The sequence below is a fragment of the Spinacia oleracea genome, chromosome 3 (assembly GCF_020520425.1).
Source record: "Spinacia oleracea cultivar Varoflay chromosome 3, BTI_SOV_V1, whole genome shotgun sequence".
Classification (NCBI taxonomy): domain Eukaryota; kingdom Viridiplantae; phylum Streptophyta; class Magnoliopsida; order Caryophyllales; family Amaranthaceae; genus Spinacia; species Spinacia oleracea.
Window position 1 is genome coordinate 33,731,167 of NC_079489.1, and position 16,208 is coordinate 33,747,374.

Here is a 16,208-nt window from a genome sequence, read left to right on the forward strand (position 1 = left end):
CTGTCATTTCACCAGAGATAAGGTGTTAGAAGGTTCGATTGAGCTCACTTTTGTTCCTACCAATGCTCAATTAACTAGCTGATGTTTTAACCAAGGTCTTATATTCTCCTCAACATTCTGAACGTATTTCCAAGCTAGAAATGCTTCCCGTTGAACCAGTTCCTAGCTTGAGGTGGGCTATTGGAGTATATGATCCAGCAGGCACCAACAAACACATTAACACATCAACTAGCAACAAACACAACAGTCAGTTGCTCAATACCTTGGTGACTTGATTACTAAGTCTTGAAGATCAAGACACACAGACTGCTGACTTGTCTACATTGCACACAGATTGCTGACCGGTACTAGGTTGTTAGAGGCTGCAGAAGTTTGTTGAAACTAACTGATCCTTATGACCAGTGATACATTGTATGCAAGCACACTAGTATAAAAGCTTAGCAGCTTGTTAAGCTTAAACTTGTAATAAGAGTTTTCTCTCTTAATCAATAAAGTTTAGTCTTTCACTCTTTTAAGAACTTCTTCAAATAGACGTTAGGTTGGACGTGAACTTAAAGATGAATACATGCTAGCTAAGCTAGCCCGTTCTTGCACGAAAACTTTATTATGCGTATCAGAATACATTTAATTTTAAAAATTACGACACAATTAAATTGCACATTTGAAATTTGGCTTAGCCACATAAAGGCGTGACACAGCACAACGCCATCTTTACTTGTCCCAAATCCCAATAAGAATATGAAATCCAAATGAGTATTTCAACACATCACCACCATAACCCAAAAGATACAAAACACTTAAAAGCAAACGTTGTCGTTCTCACATAAAAAGATGACAACTTGAGTTTAAGCTCTCCTTAGATACTACCTCACGTGAACTGGGGTCTGGTGGTGTAATCCTTCCCTGACAAACTATTTGAATAAAAAGGAAAAAACCCCCCAAAATTTCCAAACACCCCCCTCTCAGTAATATTACCAAAACACCCCTCTGGAAACCCAAACTTAGCCGTTGAGGGACCCTTTTAACTTTCTTCTTCATCTCACTGTTCGTCTTTCTCCAAACAAAAATACTCCAACCAACTATCATTTTCACTAAAATCATTGTATTATTATTCTCACATTGGATACTCATTTTCAGTGATTTGTGAACTGTATATATACTTTCTTGTGACCGTTGGAGGCGGTGGGAGTGGAGTATGGCGTCGACGTCAAGCGGCGATGTCGGCGCAGGATGCGGCGGCGGAGGGGAAATGGGGGTTGCCACGGTGAAGATGACGGCTGGGACAACTTCGGTGCAGAAGAATAAAGAGAGTGAGGGTGTTGGAGTGGTGATGATGAAGAAGGTGAAAAGAGAAAGAGGAGGGTCTACTGCTAAAGATAGGATTAGTAAAATGCCGCCTTCTACTGCCGGAAAGCGTAGTTCCATCTACCGCGGCGTTACCAGGTTGTTCTCTCTCCTCTGTGATTTGAATTATTTTGCTTTTATTTTTTAAAATTATGATACTGAAAACTATTTGTTGTATTTGAATTACTCATTTCATTTAATTGGGTGTTTATGTTGGTTCTTCTTTTTGGTAATTTGTTTGATTTTGATGGAGTTTGTATTGCATTGAACGGAGAAATTTCGGTAATTTGGGTTGATGTTGGGAATTACTGGTTTGATTACTCTGCCATTCATTGTATTGTCATGCAACAACGGGTGCAGTACTAATTATTAGTATTACTAAATGAGGTGATTTTCATAAGAAGCCTGTTAGATTAGCTAGTAACATCCCCGACTTTTGGGGTAATAGATTGGCGAAGATGGAGATTAGGTTTCGAAAATATCGTATGTACACGGTACACCATTGCCCTTTTAGTCCCAATTCCAGTTTAGTAAGGCAATTTCAGTAATGTTTGGGATTTGTGTCTAAGGTAATACTAGATTGTGTGATACTCGGACTTGAACTAGTATCGGATAAGGCGTTAGGCGTAGTCATTTTATGAAAGTTTTATATGTGTTTGGTCAAGGATGAAGATACTAGATTGTCTGCTTATTGTTTAGTTTTGGTCTAAGATGGAGGTAGTGAGGTACTAGATTGTGTGCTAGGAGGTAAATTACTCTGGGGACTTGAATATTTGTATGGGATATGTCATGTTGGTAATTCTAAAACGTTGCACTTTTAAGGAATTCTGGAATGTTTTTGGTTAAGATGGTGTGAAGTATCCATACCCATGTGAGAGTTTTGAACATCTCATACAAGCCCTTGAAGTTTAAATGTCTAATAGGGTTTGAGTAATGTGGGGTAGGAACTTATGTGACAAACTGACAACACGAACAGGGAGTGTATGATCTTTGCCAATAAAGTGATGTTATGAAGGCTAACACACTTAAATGTACTATGTACTACCTATAATTTGTTTCTCAAACATTGAAAACTTGGTGTTGAAAAGTGGGATATGATAATAAACTCTCTTTTTTTTTAGTTATTTTAAATGGAAGAAAAGAAAAGGGGGATGGAATATTCAGGGATGATCTTTGATGTGAAAAGTCATTGTGAATTTGTTTCTAACAAATTATATGTGACTGATGAGGTTTTTTCTTGGGGGTCCATTTGGAAAAATTGTGAAACATCAGGCATAGATGGACTGGTCGATATGAAGCTCACCTTTGGGATAAAAGCACTTGGAATCAGAATCAGAATAAGAAGGGAAAACAAGGTGCTGATTGTCTTCTCTTTTTCATGCACTTCTTTTGCTATCTCTCTTGAGCTTGTTAGCAATTATGCTCCTTTCTTGAGTAACATTGATTAGATTTTTAAATATCTGACACGATTTTGCTTGCTGTTGGTCATCGAACCGGTGAACGCTGCTCAATCCACTCTCTGTAGTTTATTTGGGTAAGTACATGAATGGTTTACTTTCAAGTGTTTTAGCTTTAATTTATTCATATTGCTTGATCTTTCCGGTTGATATTTTTTTTCTTCATTTTCCCCAGGTGCATATGATGACGAGGAAGCTGCAGCTAGAGCATATGATCTTGCTGCTTTGAAGTATTGGGGGCCAGGAACTCTTATCAATTTTCCAGTGAGACCCTAAAAAACTTAATTCTCTGCTGCATATCTAAAGTTAAATTACTAAAGGGGGAAAAAGTATTTTCTTTTGTGACGATAGGATTGTTTTGTAAAATGCAAGAAAAGATAGATTGAAATTCTGGATTCTCATGAAAATTAATAATGCCGGTAGTCTGACGCAGGTCACAGATTATAGTAGAGATTTAGAAGAAATGCAGAGTGTCTCAAGAGAGGAATACCTAGCATCACTTAGGAGGTGAAAACCATCAGCTTTCTGTTTTCACCCCTTCCTTTTATTTTGTTATAATAATTCATTTTGGATTAGACACTCTGTGTTGATTGTCCTATATGGTCTATGCAGAAAAAGTAGTGGCTTTTCAAGAGGTATAGCTAAATATCGTGCACTTTCAAGGTATGCTTGTAATTTCTAAGTGGCTTAGTTGCTATCTTGTTCTTTTTCACCTTTGTTCGTCTTGCTCTTTAATTTTCCTTGCAATACCTTGGTCGACATCAGAGTACCATAACTTAAAAGTATCAGTGTCTATCAATGCTGTCGATATTCGTCATTTAATTCTTGGGTCTGACAGTTTTGTTGAATTGACACGGTATCTATTACAATTTTCTTATGCATACAACTCCAGCAGCCAGTAGGGTTTATTACAAAGTTGTGAATTGCATAATCTCCTTTCTTGTTTTAGCCTGAAGTTTTAGAGATCTGATTCTGCTCTCCTGATGTTTCTTTGATCTAGTGGCCGATGGGAACCTTCACTGGGCCGTGCTACTGCAACTGAATACCTTCATGGCATTCACTATGGTAAAACACAACTTCGGATGATTGTTTCTTTTATTTTTATTTTTTAAATTTGTTTTACAACTTTTTTATTATTTTAGATGAGCTTTATTTTGCACTTCATCCAACCTTAATTCTCACTTTGGACAAACTAATTTTCCGTCCCAAGGTAAAGGAGAAGATATGCCAGCTGAGGGTGATTATCCTGGTGGTTTTTCCATTGAAAGAAAACTTGATTTAACCGGTTATATCAAGTGGTGGGGCCAAAATAAAGTTCGACAATCAGAGGCAGGAAAACATAGCAGCAGTTCTGAAGAAATGGGGACTGAGCTCAAATCACTAGAACGGGAAATCCAATCTACGGAGCCTTATCAGATCCCTCAGTTGGGAACTTCATACGAAGCAAAGAAAAACAATAAAGGGTCTGCTACTTCCTCTGCTTTAAGCATATTGTCAAGATCCGCTGCATACAAGAGTATGCAAGACAAAGCATCTAAAGCAAAGGAAACTACTACTGATAATGATGAGAAGGAGAACAAAAGTTATATTAGCAAGATTGATTGTGGTAAGGATATCCAGAAAACATGTGATGATGCTGGAATTGAGACATTGGGTTCTTCCCTTGGAATAGGTGGATTACCTCTTCACAAGAACATGTTTCCTTTGTCTCCACTACTCACTGCACCACTTTTGACGAATTACAACACCCTTGATCCTTTAGCAGACCCGATCCTTTGGACGTCTTTAATGCCTGTGTTGCCTACGGCCCCTTCTCGGACTGTTGAGGTTAGCATATGCACTTGCTTCTGCTTAGCGTTCTTAGCAATGGCTTGATTTATTTGTGTGTGTGTGTTGGTGGGGGACTCTATAACACTCTCTCCTGCCATTTCACTTGCACATTATGGCTCCAGAACGACAATAGTACACTTTAAGTTTAATGAACTGTTTGCATCATAGCATTTTGCTCTAGGTTTGCATATCAAGGAAAATTAATTGGAGTATGATGCATTGCTGAATGATGAAAATTGTTCAAACTTGAGCATTAGACCCTATAAATATAACTATAAACAAAAAGCAGTATGAGTTATAATTTGTGGTTGCCCATAAAAAAATTACTTATAATTTGTAGCTCTCTTCTACGAGTAGCATCTTGTTTTTGCATTATTTTGTATCCAAACATCTTTTTATGTTACTTCTCAAAAACAAAAAACATTTTTTTATGTTACATGTTCTTTTGACAAGAATTTTATTCCAACTGTCAAGGAAAATGTATTGAAGAGTATGAACTGCTGGATTATGGAAAATCAACTAAAGCATTTTACGCCGTAGAAATTTTAATAAATTAAAATCAGTAGAGTTCAAATATGTGGCTGTCGTTCTATGAATAGCATCTTGTTCTGCTCTCACATTATCATCCATAATTAATCAAATATATGAACTGTCTTCTCCTTGCATCGTATACAGGTTACCAAAACCGAGACCGGCTCAACATATAGCTTCCTAAGGCAAGAAGAAGGATGAAAAATTCTTCCACGTGTTGCAAGTATCTGGCCAATTACATACATGGGCAGAACTACAGTGCTACAGGCAGAGTAAGAAATCTCTATGATAGAGCTCAAGACATGCTTATAGGGGAGAAAATAAAAACAGCCTGGCAGACTAATTATGCATAGCAGGAAGAAATTATGTCCCTCTCCCAATGTGGCAATGTGCATAGCATCATCTAGTTTTAAGCTGTAAAGGAGCAACCATCTTTAAGATTCCAAGAATAGCACTACTTGTTAATATGTAGCCATGAGCAGTTTGTCCGCGTTACTGTAAACTCTGCCGTTGCTGCAGGCAACGCTGACCGTAAATTTTCAGGGCTGCTTAATAGTTTCTCTTTTTTCCAGGTTACTAATATATATGAACTTATTAAGTTCAGACCTAATTGGTATGTTGAAAACCATACCTAAAAGTTATTAATAAAATAGCCATATCATCATTTGGTTATCAGACATATGAAAGAACATAATTTGCTTTTACATTTTCTTGTAACTTTAATGCCAAGTAAATTTTGCATTCAAATTTCTTTCATACTGAAATATAGTAGTGATTAGCACATTTCTTCAGAAGCTGTTTGCTGATGATATTTTGCTGAAAATGCAGAATATAATTATATTAAGGGTAACTTTTAGACTTGATAGGTATAACTTTTAGCTAATAGTCTGTGTTTCTAAAAACTGCTAGTTTTCTTTATGTGCTGCTTTACCCAAGTACGCCTTTAGATTGGATAGAACATTTGGATAGAACATCAATGCATCGTACAGAAGTCAGTTGGCAATGTTCTTGCGGAAAATATATCTCATCGCGTAAGGGATCGAAAGCATGCCACCATTTGAATGAAACCAGAACTAAAACAGCCAAAATGACTACTTTCCTCCAAAATGATTTGCCATCGTAATGCAAATTAGCCAACTTCCTCAAGTTGTTTCCCAACCAATATTTTTAAAACAAGGTGGCAATCAATTCATCTGATTTGGGTGTCCATCTGGGTGAATTCACAAATCATATTTGGGCGGCGAGTTATTCCAAGTGTTTTAGGCCTTTGGTGGCAATAAAAATGAATTATATGATGAAAAATCACCTCAAGTTTTATACAGACTTGGAACATACTTCATAACATAGACTACAGGCAAAACAAATATACAAATAGACCGCAACTAAGCATCTCCTTTACAATCTTTCATATTACAACTATGAACAAAATGCCGATGTTGAAGTTGCTATTTTAGGATGAAGTACAAATTCGCCTGTCAACTCTGATGCTGAAAGTGCAGAACTGCACACCTGGTTTCGTGAAGCCAGGTTTTGAGGTCTATTTTTCAAGGAATCTGTCACAAATTTTAATGTCAGGTTGAGCAGACAGTTCAAATTTTTGAGGTCTATTTTTCAAGGAATCTGTCACAAACCAATAAATGTATGGAAAATGAATCTCCTGAGAAGGTTACCTATACGCTCCTGAATGACTGCAACAAGGTCAGAGCCACCGCTTCTTTGAGCAAAATACAACACATCACGGTACATTGCAACTGAAGGTTGAAGTCCTGCTTCTTCCATCCACTGCAAAATCTGCAATGTCATTTTGGATTTTGGCATTTAGCTAAACTTTATAAGATCTTCCAAATAAAAGGAATAAAGGGTAGACATGATACAGAATACAACTACTCATCAGTCATCACTCATCAGTCATCACTCATCAGTCATCACAAGACTTTTTCTTATACTAAGATGTGTTTAGTTTTGCAACTCTACCAAAAAATTTGGAATTTTAATTTTTTATTATTATCAACAACGAAAAACGCAATTTATCTGGGACTAAGAATTGATGAGCAGCTTGATCACTGGATTAACAAATTACCTCGATATACTTTCTCCAATTTCCAGCCGCCAGAAGATTTTTCAATAAAATTGAGTAGGTAGAATAACTGATCTGTTCACCTGATGCTACTATCTTAAGAAACAACTGCGTGTATGAAGATACATAACAAACTGTAAGCACTAGTCAGAATTCAGAAACTAGAACACCAGTGCAAAAATTTGGATTACCTTCATCATTGCCTCCATTTTCCCAGATTTTCCAAGAAATTGCAGCAGGTGATTCAGAAAACCAGTTGAAAGTTTAGGGAACATAGGTTCCATCACTTTGATCAGACCCATTGCAGTCTCCCAATCCCGTAGCCTTCAGAGAGAGTTCTAAAGTTAAGCAAAGAGAAGTACACAATCTAAGGCACATAGATATTAAAGCTACCATTTTCTTAACTTTTTTATTTCCCTTGTGAATGCTACATATTTCTCAGGATAATGCCAGAGACATTATCAGACAAAAGATCACAGTAAGGAGATACTATCACAGCATATCGACAACCATTAAATGTCACATTGGTCCAGATCAGGTTTAGTAATAGGAAAAGAAAATGTCAAATGATTGTAATGAACTAGCATGAGTTGGACAGAAACAAACACACACCGGATCATGAAGCAAAAGGCAAATATCTTTCTAGGAAGCCCAATTATGATTATCAAAATATAACACTTAGAATTTAAGGTGATATGGAAAAAAAATATTAAGTCTTCCACAAACTGCAAAAACCCACATCTCAAAATCAGCACATGTTATTGTATAAAATATCAAATAAATCAATATAAACACGAATAGATACATTTTATTCATAAGGGAAGGATATAGTAGGAAAGCTTGTAAAAAAGAAAGAGATCCTAAATGCGTTACTCTTGTAGAATAACACTTACTTTAAGTAAATTTCACCCAAAACAAACATGTAGCCTACTACATTTCTCCAAGCTAATGCTATCCTCCTCTTAAAAACCATCCCGAAAAAGAAGGCACAAATTCATTTGAAAGGAAAATATTTCCTTTTCACTTTATGCTCTCGATGACAAACAATGATGAAAAAGCCCAAAGACAAGCGATATACTGCCAACAACAGTCTATAACTTACAAGCTACAGGCAGATATGACTTCAAAATGTATAGCATCACTCGTCGGGATTTTTTTCTCTTTCATATACTCCAGCAAGCTAAGAACTTTAGCTGGTTGACTTCCTTTATTAAATACTCTCATCAAAACTGAACAGGCAACAACATCAGGTTGGATATCATTTGCCTCCATCTCCTGAAATGTTGCACATGCTTTGTCCCACTTCTCTGCAAATTAAACTCAAAATATCTCTTAGATATCAAATCCCTCCAAAGGAGAATGTCAAAGCTCCAAGTTATGACTTTACCAGCTTCACTATAGGCGTGTATCATTTTTGTATATGTAATGATATCAAGTTGACAACCAGCTATCTTCATTCGACTAAACATAGATTCTGCCTCTTTCAGTCGTCCCTGAGAGAAACACAGTGGGGGGAGAGGGGGGGGGGGGGGGGTCAGATTCGTCCAGATAAATTAGAAGCAAACAGAAGATAACTTGTAGGCCCTTGCCTGCTTACTATAGGCACTGATAGCAGAGGAGTACACCTCCTTGGTGAAAGGAATGTTCAAATTTGACATTTCGTCAAGAAATTTAATAGCTTGATCATATTTTGACATCTTGCAACAACCAGTAATCAGTACATTGTATGTGACAGAATCTGGTTTGACCTTCTTTTTCTTCATAACTTTATACAGAGATAATGCCTTATCTAATTCTCCAACATTCATATAGCTTCCAATCGCTGTGCTATAAGCAACCAAATTTAACTCAATGCCTCGCTTCTCAGCTGCTGAGAGTACTGCATCAATTTTCACCTTCTCACAACAGCGACCACAAGCTGCCAGAAGAGTAGATATTGAGACAACATTAGGTAGAATCCCGTCCCTTTCCATTTCGCGCAACACTTCTACTGCCTCGGCTAAACAACCATTTGAACCATAGGCGTCAATAAGTGCATTATAACTAATGATATTTGGCTTCCAACTATGTAACTTCATCAAGTCAAATGTTGCCTTGGCCTTTTTTGGTTGTTGTGACCTTCCGTAGGCATTAAGTAGAGAAGTGTAAGACACAACATCTGGACGGACACCTTTTTGCTTCATCTCATTAAACACTTTTAATGCTTCTTCACTCATCCCTTGAGAGGCATATGCACCCAGCAGAGTGTTGTAAGCCACAATGTTGGGTTTAAAACCCTCAGCGAGCATTATATCAAACAAAGTCTTGCAATTCTCAATCTCCCCACAAATGGAGTACATGTGCATGATGCTAGTAAATGTTACTAAATCAGGGCGAAACTCAGATTTCTTCTCTCTCATAGAATTTAAAACACCAACAGCTTCCTCATACAGACCGAGCTTTGCTAGGCAGTATATTCGAATATTAAGAGTTGTAGTGTCGGGCCTAATATTTGTCCCTTTCATAAGTTCAAAATAGGACAAAGCTTTAGAATATTGAGCACCGGTTTTGTAGGCAGACAAAATGATGTTATGCGTTACCAAGTCAGGCCCAACTCCATTATCAGTCATATGTTTGCAGATTTTAAGAGCCTCTCTCCAATTACCACAAGATCCACAAGCATTGATCAAGTTATTATATGTCGACCGACTTGGAGGAATCTGCAGTAGTGCATATATTTTAGTCCAACCTATTACTCAGATATAATATCTGGCAAAGTGCTTATTTTATATGCAAAAAACCTGAAAGAAAATGAGCAACATATATCATCTACTAAAGATGATAATTAGATAGCACTAATTATGGGCAAAACTGTCCACCTATCCTCTGGAAATCATAACAAAAACCCTAAAAATATCCATGTGCAGGAATAAAAGCAGTAGTACCACAGTAACAGTACAAATGATGGCAGCAATTCAATTCCAAGATCACACAACAAAGTACGATAGACTGCCCATTGTTTTCTACAGAGGGGGGGGGGGGGGTTAGTTCAATGCTTACAACTTCAAGGAAACTTGAAGGAAGCTGTCGTTGGTTGACAAGGGACAGAGCAAGAGATCCTCCTTGCATTGTGAATTTGTGATCTTGTCGGAGATGGGATTTTCAGGATGGGTTGAAAGGAAAGGAGAATACCAAAGTTCGAGCTGGATGGGTTGCAGTAAAAAGAAGTGACAATGGCTAAAGTTAGCAGAGGAGTAAACACCACTGTTGCAAACAAGTGAACAACTCATTACAAGAGGAAGCAATTGCAGTGATCTAAGCTTTATAGTGGGGACAAGAAACAGAATTGCAAGCTATCCTAATCTAGTTGGATGCAGATCTTCCTCTCAAACATCTACCAAGAATGTGTATTATGCACACGTGAGCTGAAGGGAATATGATTATGTGTCTTTCTTTTACTCTTGTTGTCTGAGTGAAGTCAGTACGCATAGAGTTTGTGTGTCCCATAATCTGGACCAATTGGCTAGAAGAAATGGGCAATTTAGTGAAGTTTTTTCCTAATGCTTTGCAAATGTAGTGGAGACTGAGGGAAAATATGGGTCTCTCACAGAAAAAAAAAAAAGAAGAATGAAAAAGAACGAATCTCACATCATATGTATGAAGCAACTTAACTAGGCAAGAATGTACAATTACATACAGCTGCACGGAGCATATCTTCCATTATATTTGTTGCCCAACGCCATTGACCAGCTCTTCCATGTGCATTAATAAGAGCATTGTACGTTTCAGCATCTGGCTTGCACCTGGAAAAAACTATATATTAAGCAACCAAATATACTTTCTCAATGCAAGTATAATTTCAGAACTTATAACCCTCTCTTATGAGATGCAGCTTGCAAATAATCAATTATAAAACAAGTACTTCTGATGGATCACATATGAACTTACTTCCACTTTTGCATCTCAAAAAATAAGCCACGCGCCTGATCTACATGATTATGCCTGGCATGTAATCTGATCAACATATTGTATATATCATTCTGTGCACAATAATTCTTCTGATTTTTCATCCAATTGAAGACATGAATTGCATGCTCAATAGAACCCAACTGAGTCAACTCCTACAATCAGATATCAGATTTTAAGTCCATTTCGAAAATGCAACCCACCTACTTAACAATCAGATTCACAAGTCAAATAGGCTATTGAACAACAGAAATGGTTGCAGTTCCTTACTAGTTTGAAGGACCATAAAGATTAGGATCACAAAGAAATCAAGTAAAATCAAGAACAATATAAAGGCTTCTCATATTTTTGCCAATTGTGAAGTGCTAGTTTCAAAATGCCAAGACTTCATACCTTTAACTTCTAAAATTATCAAATTTTCATCCACATGTAACAAGATACTCAAATTCAACCCAACAATGTTTTGCAATCACGGATTTCCTTGTCCAACAATGCCCACTCATCCTCATCATCCTACAACGACAAATACATTTTGCGCCACAAATTTACTCAACAGAATTCAGTAATTCGCATACCTCCTCCCTTAAAACCCACATAGTAGATGTCAACTATCTTAATGAGTCCAAATCTCGAGAGGTGGTACCTAAGACCTTGTACCAAATCCCGTCTACATCAATGGCTCCTTATACACCCAAGAAAAACCCCACACATACAAAATCCTCAACTCATTTGTTCAACACATACCCACATACATATTCAACAACAAAAAAAATGATTTTAAAAGAAAAAGAATGAGAAATAACCTTAATAAGAACAGGATAATTCTTCCTAGCAAACCTGCCAACCCAATGATTCAAAACACCTTCAATATCATCCCCACCATTAAGAGCCAAGATTTTGTGAACCACCTGAGTAATGGACCAATCCTTCTGGAACTTATCAGCTTGTACCTTAATCCTGTACCTTCTAGGGATATCACCCTGCCTCAAACCGCTCACGTGCTCAGTCACGTGATGCTCTCCTTTGTCATAGTCTACAAAACCTTGCTTTTTTCTCTCCCATTTTCCTGTGTTTTTTGTGGAATTTTTGTCATTTGAAGTTAACTTCGAGGGGAAAGTTCTGATTTTTGGGGGGTTTTGAGAGGTGGGTTTTGTTGGGTAAGTGGTTGATTTTTGGGGATTGAAGTGAGACTGATTATTCTGATGATGATGATTTGGGTGTAATGGTTGAGTGAAGTTTAATGGAGTTCGAAATTGAGGAGTAATTGCTGTCATTTGTGTGCGCGTCAGAGAGAAAGATGCGCGGGGGTTGAGGGAGAAGGGAGCTGCAGCCTGCAGGAGGGAATATGAAGAAATGGTGGGAAATGGATTGAACAGATAAAACCCTCTCAACAAGTTTGAGTTAAGCTAATCTTTCGGTTTTTTCAACTTGCAAACCTTTTTCTTTCACTAAACCTCATTTTATTTTACGGTCAATTAATTAATCACAGTGTAATCCGACAATAACCATATTACCACTCAAATAATAAGTTAAACTAAAGGGTTAGTATCTGATATTTTGATTTTTTTAACCTTTTAGGACCCGGATATTTTTTTCATCTTTTGGGATCGTGGTGCGTAACTAAGGATGCTTTAATGGGTTTCCTTGCAGAGGTTGGGAATGTTCTAAGACCTGCAAACCTTTTACTATTTAGTTGGTTTCAGGGTAAAGATGCATGTTTGGATGTGGCTGACATTTCTCCCTTTGGTGGTCTGGGTGTGAGTCTTTGGGCTCCTGGACTCCTGGGTGGCCTTGCACAATGTTGTGGAGAAGAAAAACAAGAAGTATGCGTCCAAATGCGAGGACAACGGATACAAGTTCATTCCATTTGCTTTCTCTATGTTCAGGGAATTAGATAAAGAAGTCTTGGACACACTACCGTGTATCAAGTTTCTCTGTATTAGTCACTTTAACAATTATAAGAGTGGTACATTTATCTTTCATAGATTGAGTTTTTGCATTCAGAAAGGGGTAGGAGTACAACTTGTTTCTAGACTCTCATCCAACTTTATGTATAATAATAATAATAGTAATAATAATAATAATAATAATAATAATAATAATAATAATAATAATAATAATAATAATTCGGTCCGGTTTTGGGCAGTTTCTTGGTTTTCATGCGACTTTCTTGGGCGATTGTTGATTAGTTTCCAGGGCAATCACGCATTTGAGAGGAGGGTTTTGGGTTTTGGGTCCCCGGTGGTGTAGGCTTCAAGCCGGCTGTTGCTTGTGTGCCATAAGTGGTGTGGGTGTGTTTCGACGTGGTGTGGGTGTGTTTCGACGTGGTGTGTGTGAGGGACGGTGTTGTTGTGCATTGCAGGCAGTGTGAGGGACGGTGTGGGTTTCGGGGTGTTGTTGTTGCGTTTGGCGAGCCAACCCCACAACCAAAACGTGGGGTTCATCATCAATAATTCAACAGGCGTCCTTCTTCTCTGTAACCGTACCGTTCATTCTGGTTGTTCGTTGGTTTTCGTTACCACTTTTTTGGACTATCACGGGTTACAAATGCCTACTATTGTGCGTTTTCATTGCCCATTTGTGGGTCTTAATGGGTGTCAAGATGACGGGGGAAATGGGCTTACTAAGAGCTCTTTGATCACTCATCTTCGTGATCGTCATTGTAGTGTTGATGCTCAAGTAGTCACACGTCACTCTCTAACAACTGACTTGGCTGTTTTTACTGAGGCTGAGTTGACCTTCCGTCGCATGGGGATTTGGCTGTGTGGGGTATGTTGTAAGACACATTCTCTTCATTATAAATGTCATCATAGTCAAGGTTCTGATTTTGTGTCCCCACCTGATGTTGGGGATGGTGTTGTTCGATTTGTGCTCTATGGTCTTTCTAAATCTCAACTCAATTCTGATGTACCAAGTCATGTGGATACTGTGGTGCAAGAACATGATTGTGGTTTTACCGTAACTCTCCTTGGCAGATTGCTTTCTAGACGACTTTACACTGTGAAATCCATCCCTCCTAAATGTCGGTTGGGTTTTTCCCGGGTTTTGAAAGGCGCGCTTGATAAGGTGATTTGCAAGCCTTAAGACATCTCTTGCCGGGTTAATCTTCTTGTGTTACCTCTATGTATCCTTAAAACCTTTAGTCCGAGGAGTAATCGCGAGTTCTCATCTTCCGTTAGGCGGCAACGACAGGAAGAGAGCATTGATATGAAGGAAATAATGCCCTTGGTCCAAGTATGCATTCAATGTTAAGTCTAATAAATGCGGTTCAGTATTAATTAACAAGTTAATAATTCAGTGAGATCAAGTGAGCTGAATGCCTAGCTAGAGGCCGCTTCAGTTCAAGTGGAATTAATGATATTAATCCACAGCTTACTCTTGACTGAACCCGTAGGGTCACACAAATAGTACGTAAACGGATCAAGTATTTAATGGCATTAAATGCTCTATCTATGGATATTCGGAATCGACGGATCTTGGTTTCAGTGGGAGCTGAGATCGTCACAAGCAAGAAATGAATACTCCGGAAACGATGATATTGCCGGAAACGGAAATATGGATCGTATCGGAAATATAAATATTATCCAAGTCGTAGATATTACCGGAAACGGAAACATGGTACGTATCGGAAAATATTATCGGAAATGGAAATATTGCCGGAATCGGAAATATTGCCGGAAACGGAAATATTGTCAGAATCGGAAATATTATCGGAATCGGAAAATAATTCCGGAAACGGAAATATTAAATATTTGTTCGAAACGGAAATTAATTCCGGAATCGGAAATATTAAATATTGTTCGTATCGGAAATGAATTCCGAAAACCGGGAATTTTATCGGAAGCGTATCGTACGAATAAGCATCGGACGAGGCCTGCCGGACGAAGGCCTGCCGGACGAAGGCCCAGCACGAAGCCAGGCCATCGCCCAGCAAGCAATGGCGCGCCACAACACAGCCCAAGGCTGCGGCAGGCCTACCGCAAGGCAGGCCCAGCGCGCAGCTTAGGCCATGGCAGCCTCGTGGGCTGCGGTAGCTCGCATGGGCTTCGTGGGCGTGTGGGCTGTGCGCGGGCATGGCCTGCATGCTTGCGGGTCATGCTCGTGTGTGTGTTTGTGTGCATGCATAATTCCTAAAACTATTAGGATTTGATGTATGATTAAATTCCTATTCCTATTAGGATTATTTAATTAAATAGAGTCCTTGTAGGATTCTAAGTTTAATTAAATCGTATCCTACTAGGATTCCAGTTCCCTTTCCAAACCTCTATAAATAAGGGCCTAGGGTCATAATTTATACGCACGATTGAAGTATTCAAAGGGTAAGTTTTTGAAAGAAAATTCAGCCACACTCTTGCACAATAATAACCGAAATTCCTAAGCACCTTAAGGGCGGTTCTAGTTGGTCAATCTTGAGGCGGATCCGGACGTACTGTGGACTATCTACGGAGGGACGACACTTGGAGTCCTAAAGACTTGTTCTTGTTCGGTTCGGGCGCAGCTAGGGAAGGCACGCTACAAAGTGTATGCATCTATACTATGCTAAATGATTATGTGTAAATAATATGCTTTCCTGCCTTTATGGTTTTTCCGCATGATTTATGTATTGTCATATGTATCATAACCTAACAGTGGTATCACAAGCCTCTTATTATTTTCATAATCTAAATTGCATAAACATGGTTAAATATTACAAATTTGCAAGAATTAAAAGGGGTGATTAATTTTCGTAATTGTTAATTAATTGCAAATTGTGTTTATTTAATTATACGTACGCAGTTTTTCGGCAGTTTCTTCGTTACTCATCCAAATCGAGTGATTTTTGTGTCAATTTCGCATGTAAAAGACATTCTAAAATTTTGACAAAAACAGTATTTTTCGGCCAAACCCAGAATTCTCAAATTCGAAGCCTAACTATGACTTTTCGGAGGTTTTATTTTTTCGAACGCAAAATTTCGTAAATTTAAGATGTTAAATTAAATATTTGCCATTCTTGTTGATAAATCTTGAATTTTTTATTGACCTAC

General features: G+C 38.1%; 2 protein-coding genes across 3 annotated transcripts; one reads left to right on the plus strand and one right to left on the minus strand.

Moving 5' to 3' along the window:
• Window positions 1–924: 924 nt before the first annotated feature.
• On the plus strand, window positions 925–5,866 carry LOC110779236 (AP2-like ethylene-responsive transcription factor At2g41710). Its single transcript, XM_021983772.2, has 9 exons — window positions 925–1,443; window positions 2,617–2,699; window positions 2,870–2,878; window positions 2,977–3,065; window positions 3,235–3,308; window positions 3,414–3,464; window positions 3,802–3,866; window positions 4,012–4,628; window positions 5,307–5,866. The coding sequence occupies exons 1-9, from the start codon at window positions 1,196–1,198 to the stop codon at window positions 5,361–5,363; spliced, it is 1,293 nt and encodes a 430-aa protein (XP_021839464.1). The 5' UTR covers window positions 925–1,195; the 3' UTR covers window positions 5,364–5,866.
• Window positions 5,867–6,415: 549 nt separating this feature from the next.
• LOC110779227 (pentatricopeptide repeat-containing protein At2g41720) lies at window positions 6,416–12,609 on the minus strand. Of its 2 annotated transcripts, none has more exons than XM_056840104.1 (10): window positions 11,988–12,609; window positions 11,167–11,339; window positions 10,916–11,021; window positions 8,829–9,938; window positions 8,627–8,732; window positions 8,342–8,546; window positions 7,431–7,563; window positions 7,243–7,347; window positions 6,833–6,953; window positions 6,416–6,715 (listed from the first exon to the last, which is right to left on the minus strand). In XM_056840104.1, exons 1-10 carry the CDS (start codon window positions 12,456–12,458, stop codon window positions 6,579–6,581), a joined length of 2,667 nt encoding a protein of 888 aa, XP_056696082.1. In that variant the 5' UTR covers window positions 12,459–12,609; the 3' UTR covers window positions 6,416–6,578. The 2 variants fall into 2 exon arrangements, with proteins under 2 accessions (XP_056696082.1, XP_056696083.1); XM_056840105.1 differs by having other exon boundaries at window positions 6,833–6,944; window positions 11,988–12,589.
• Between the last annotated feature and the right edge of the window lie 3,599 nt (window positions 12,610–16,208).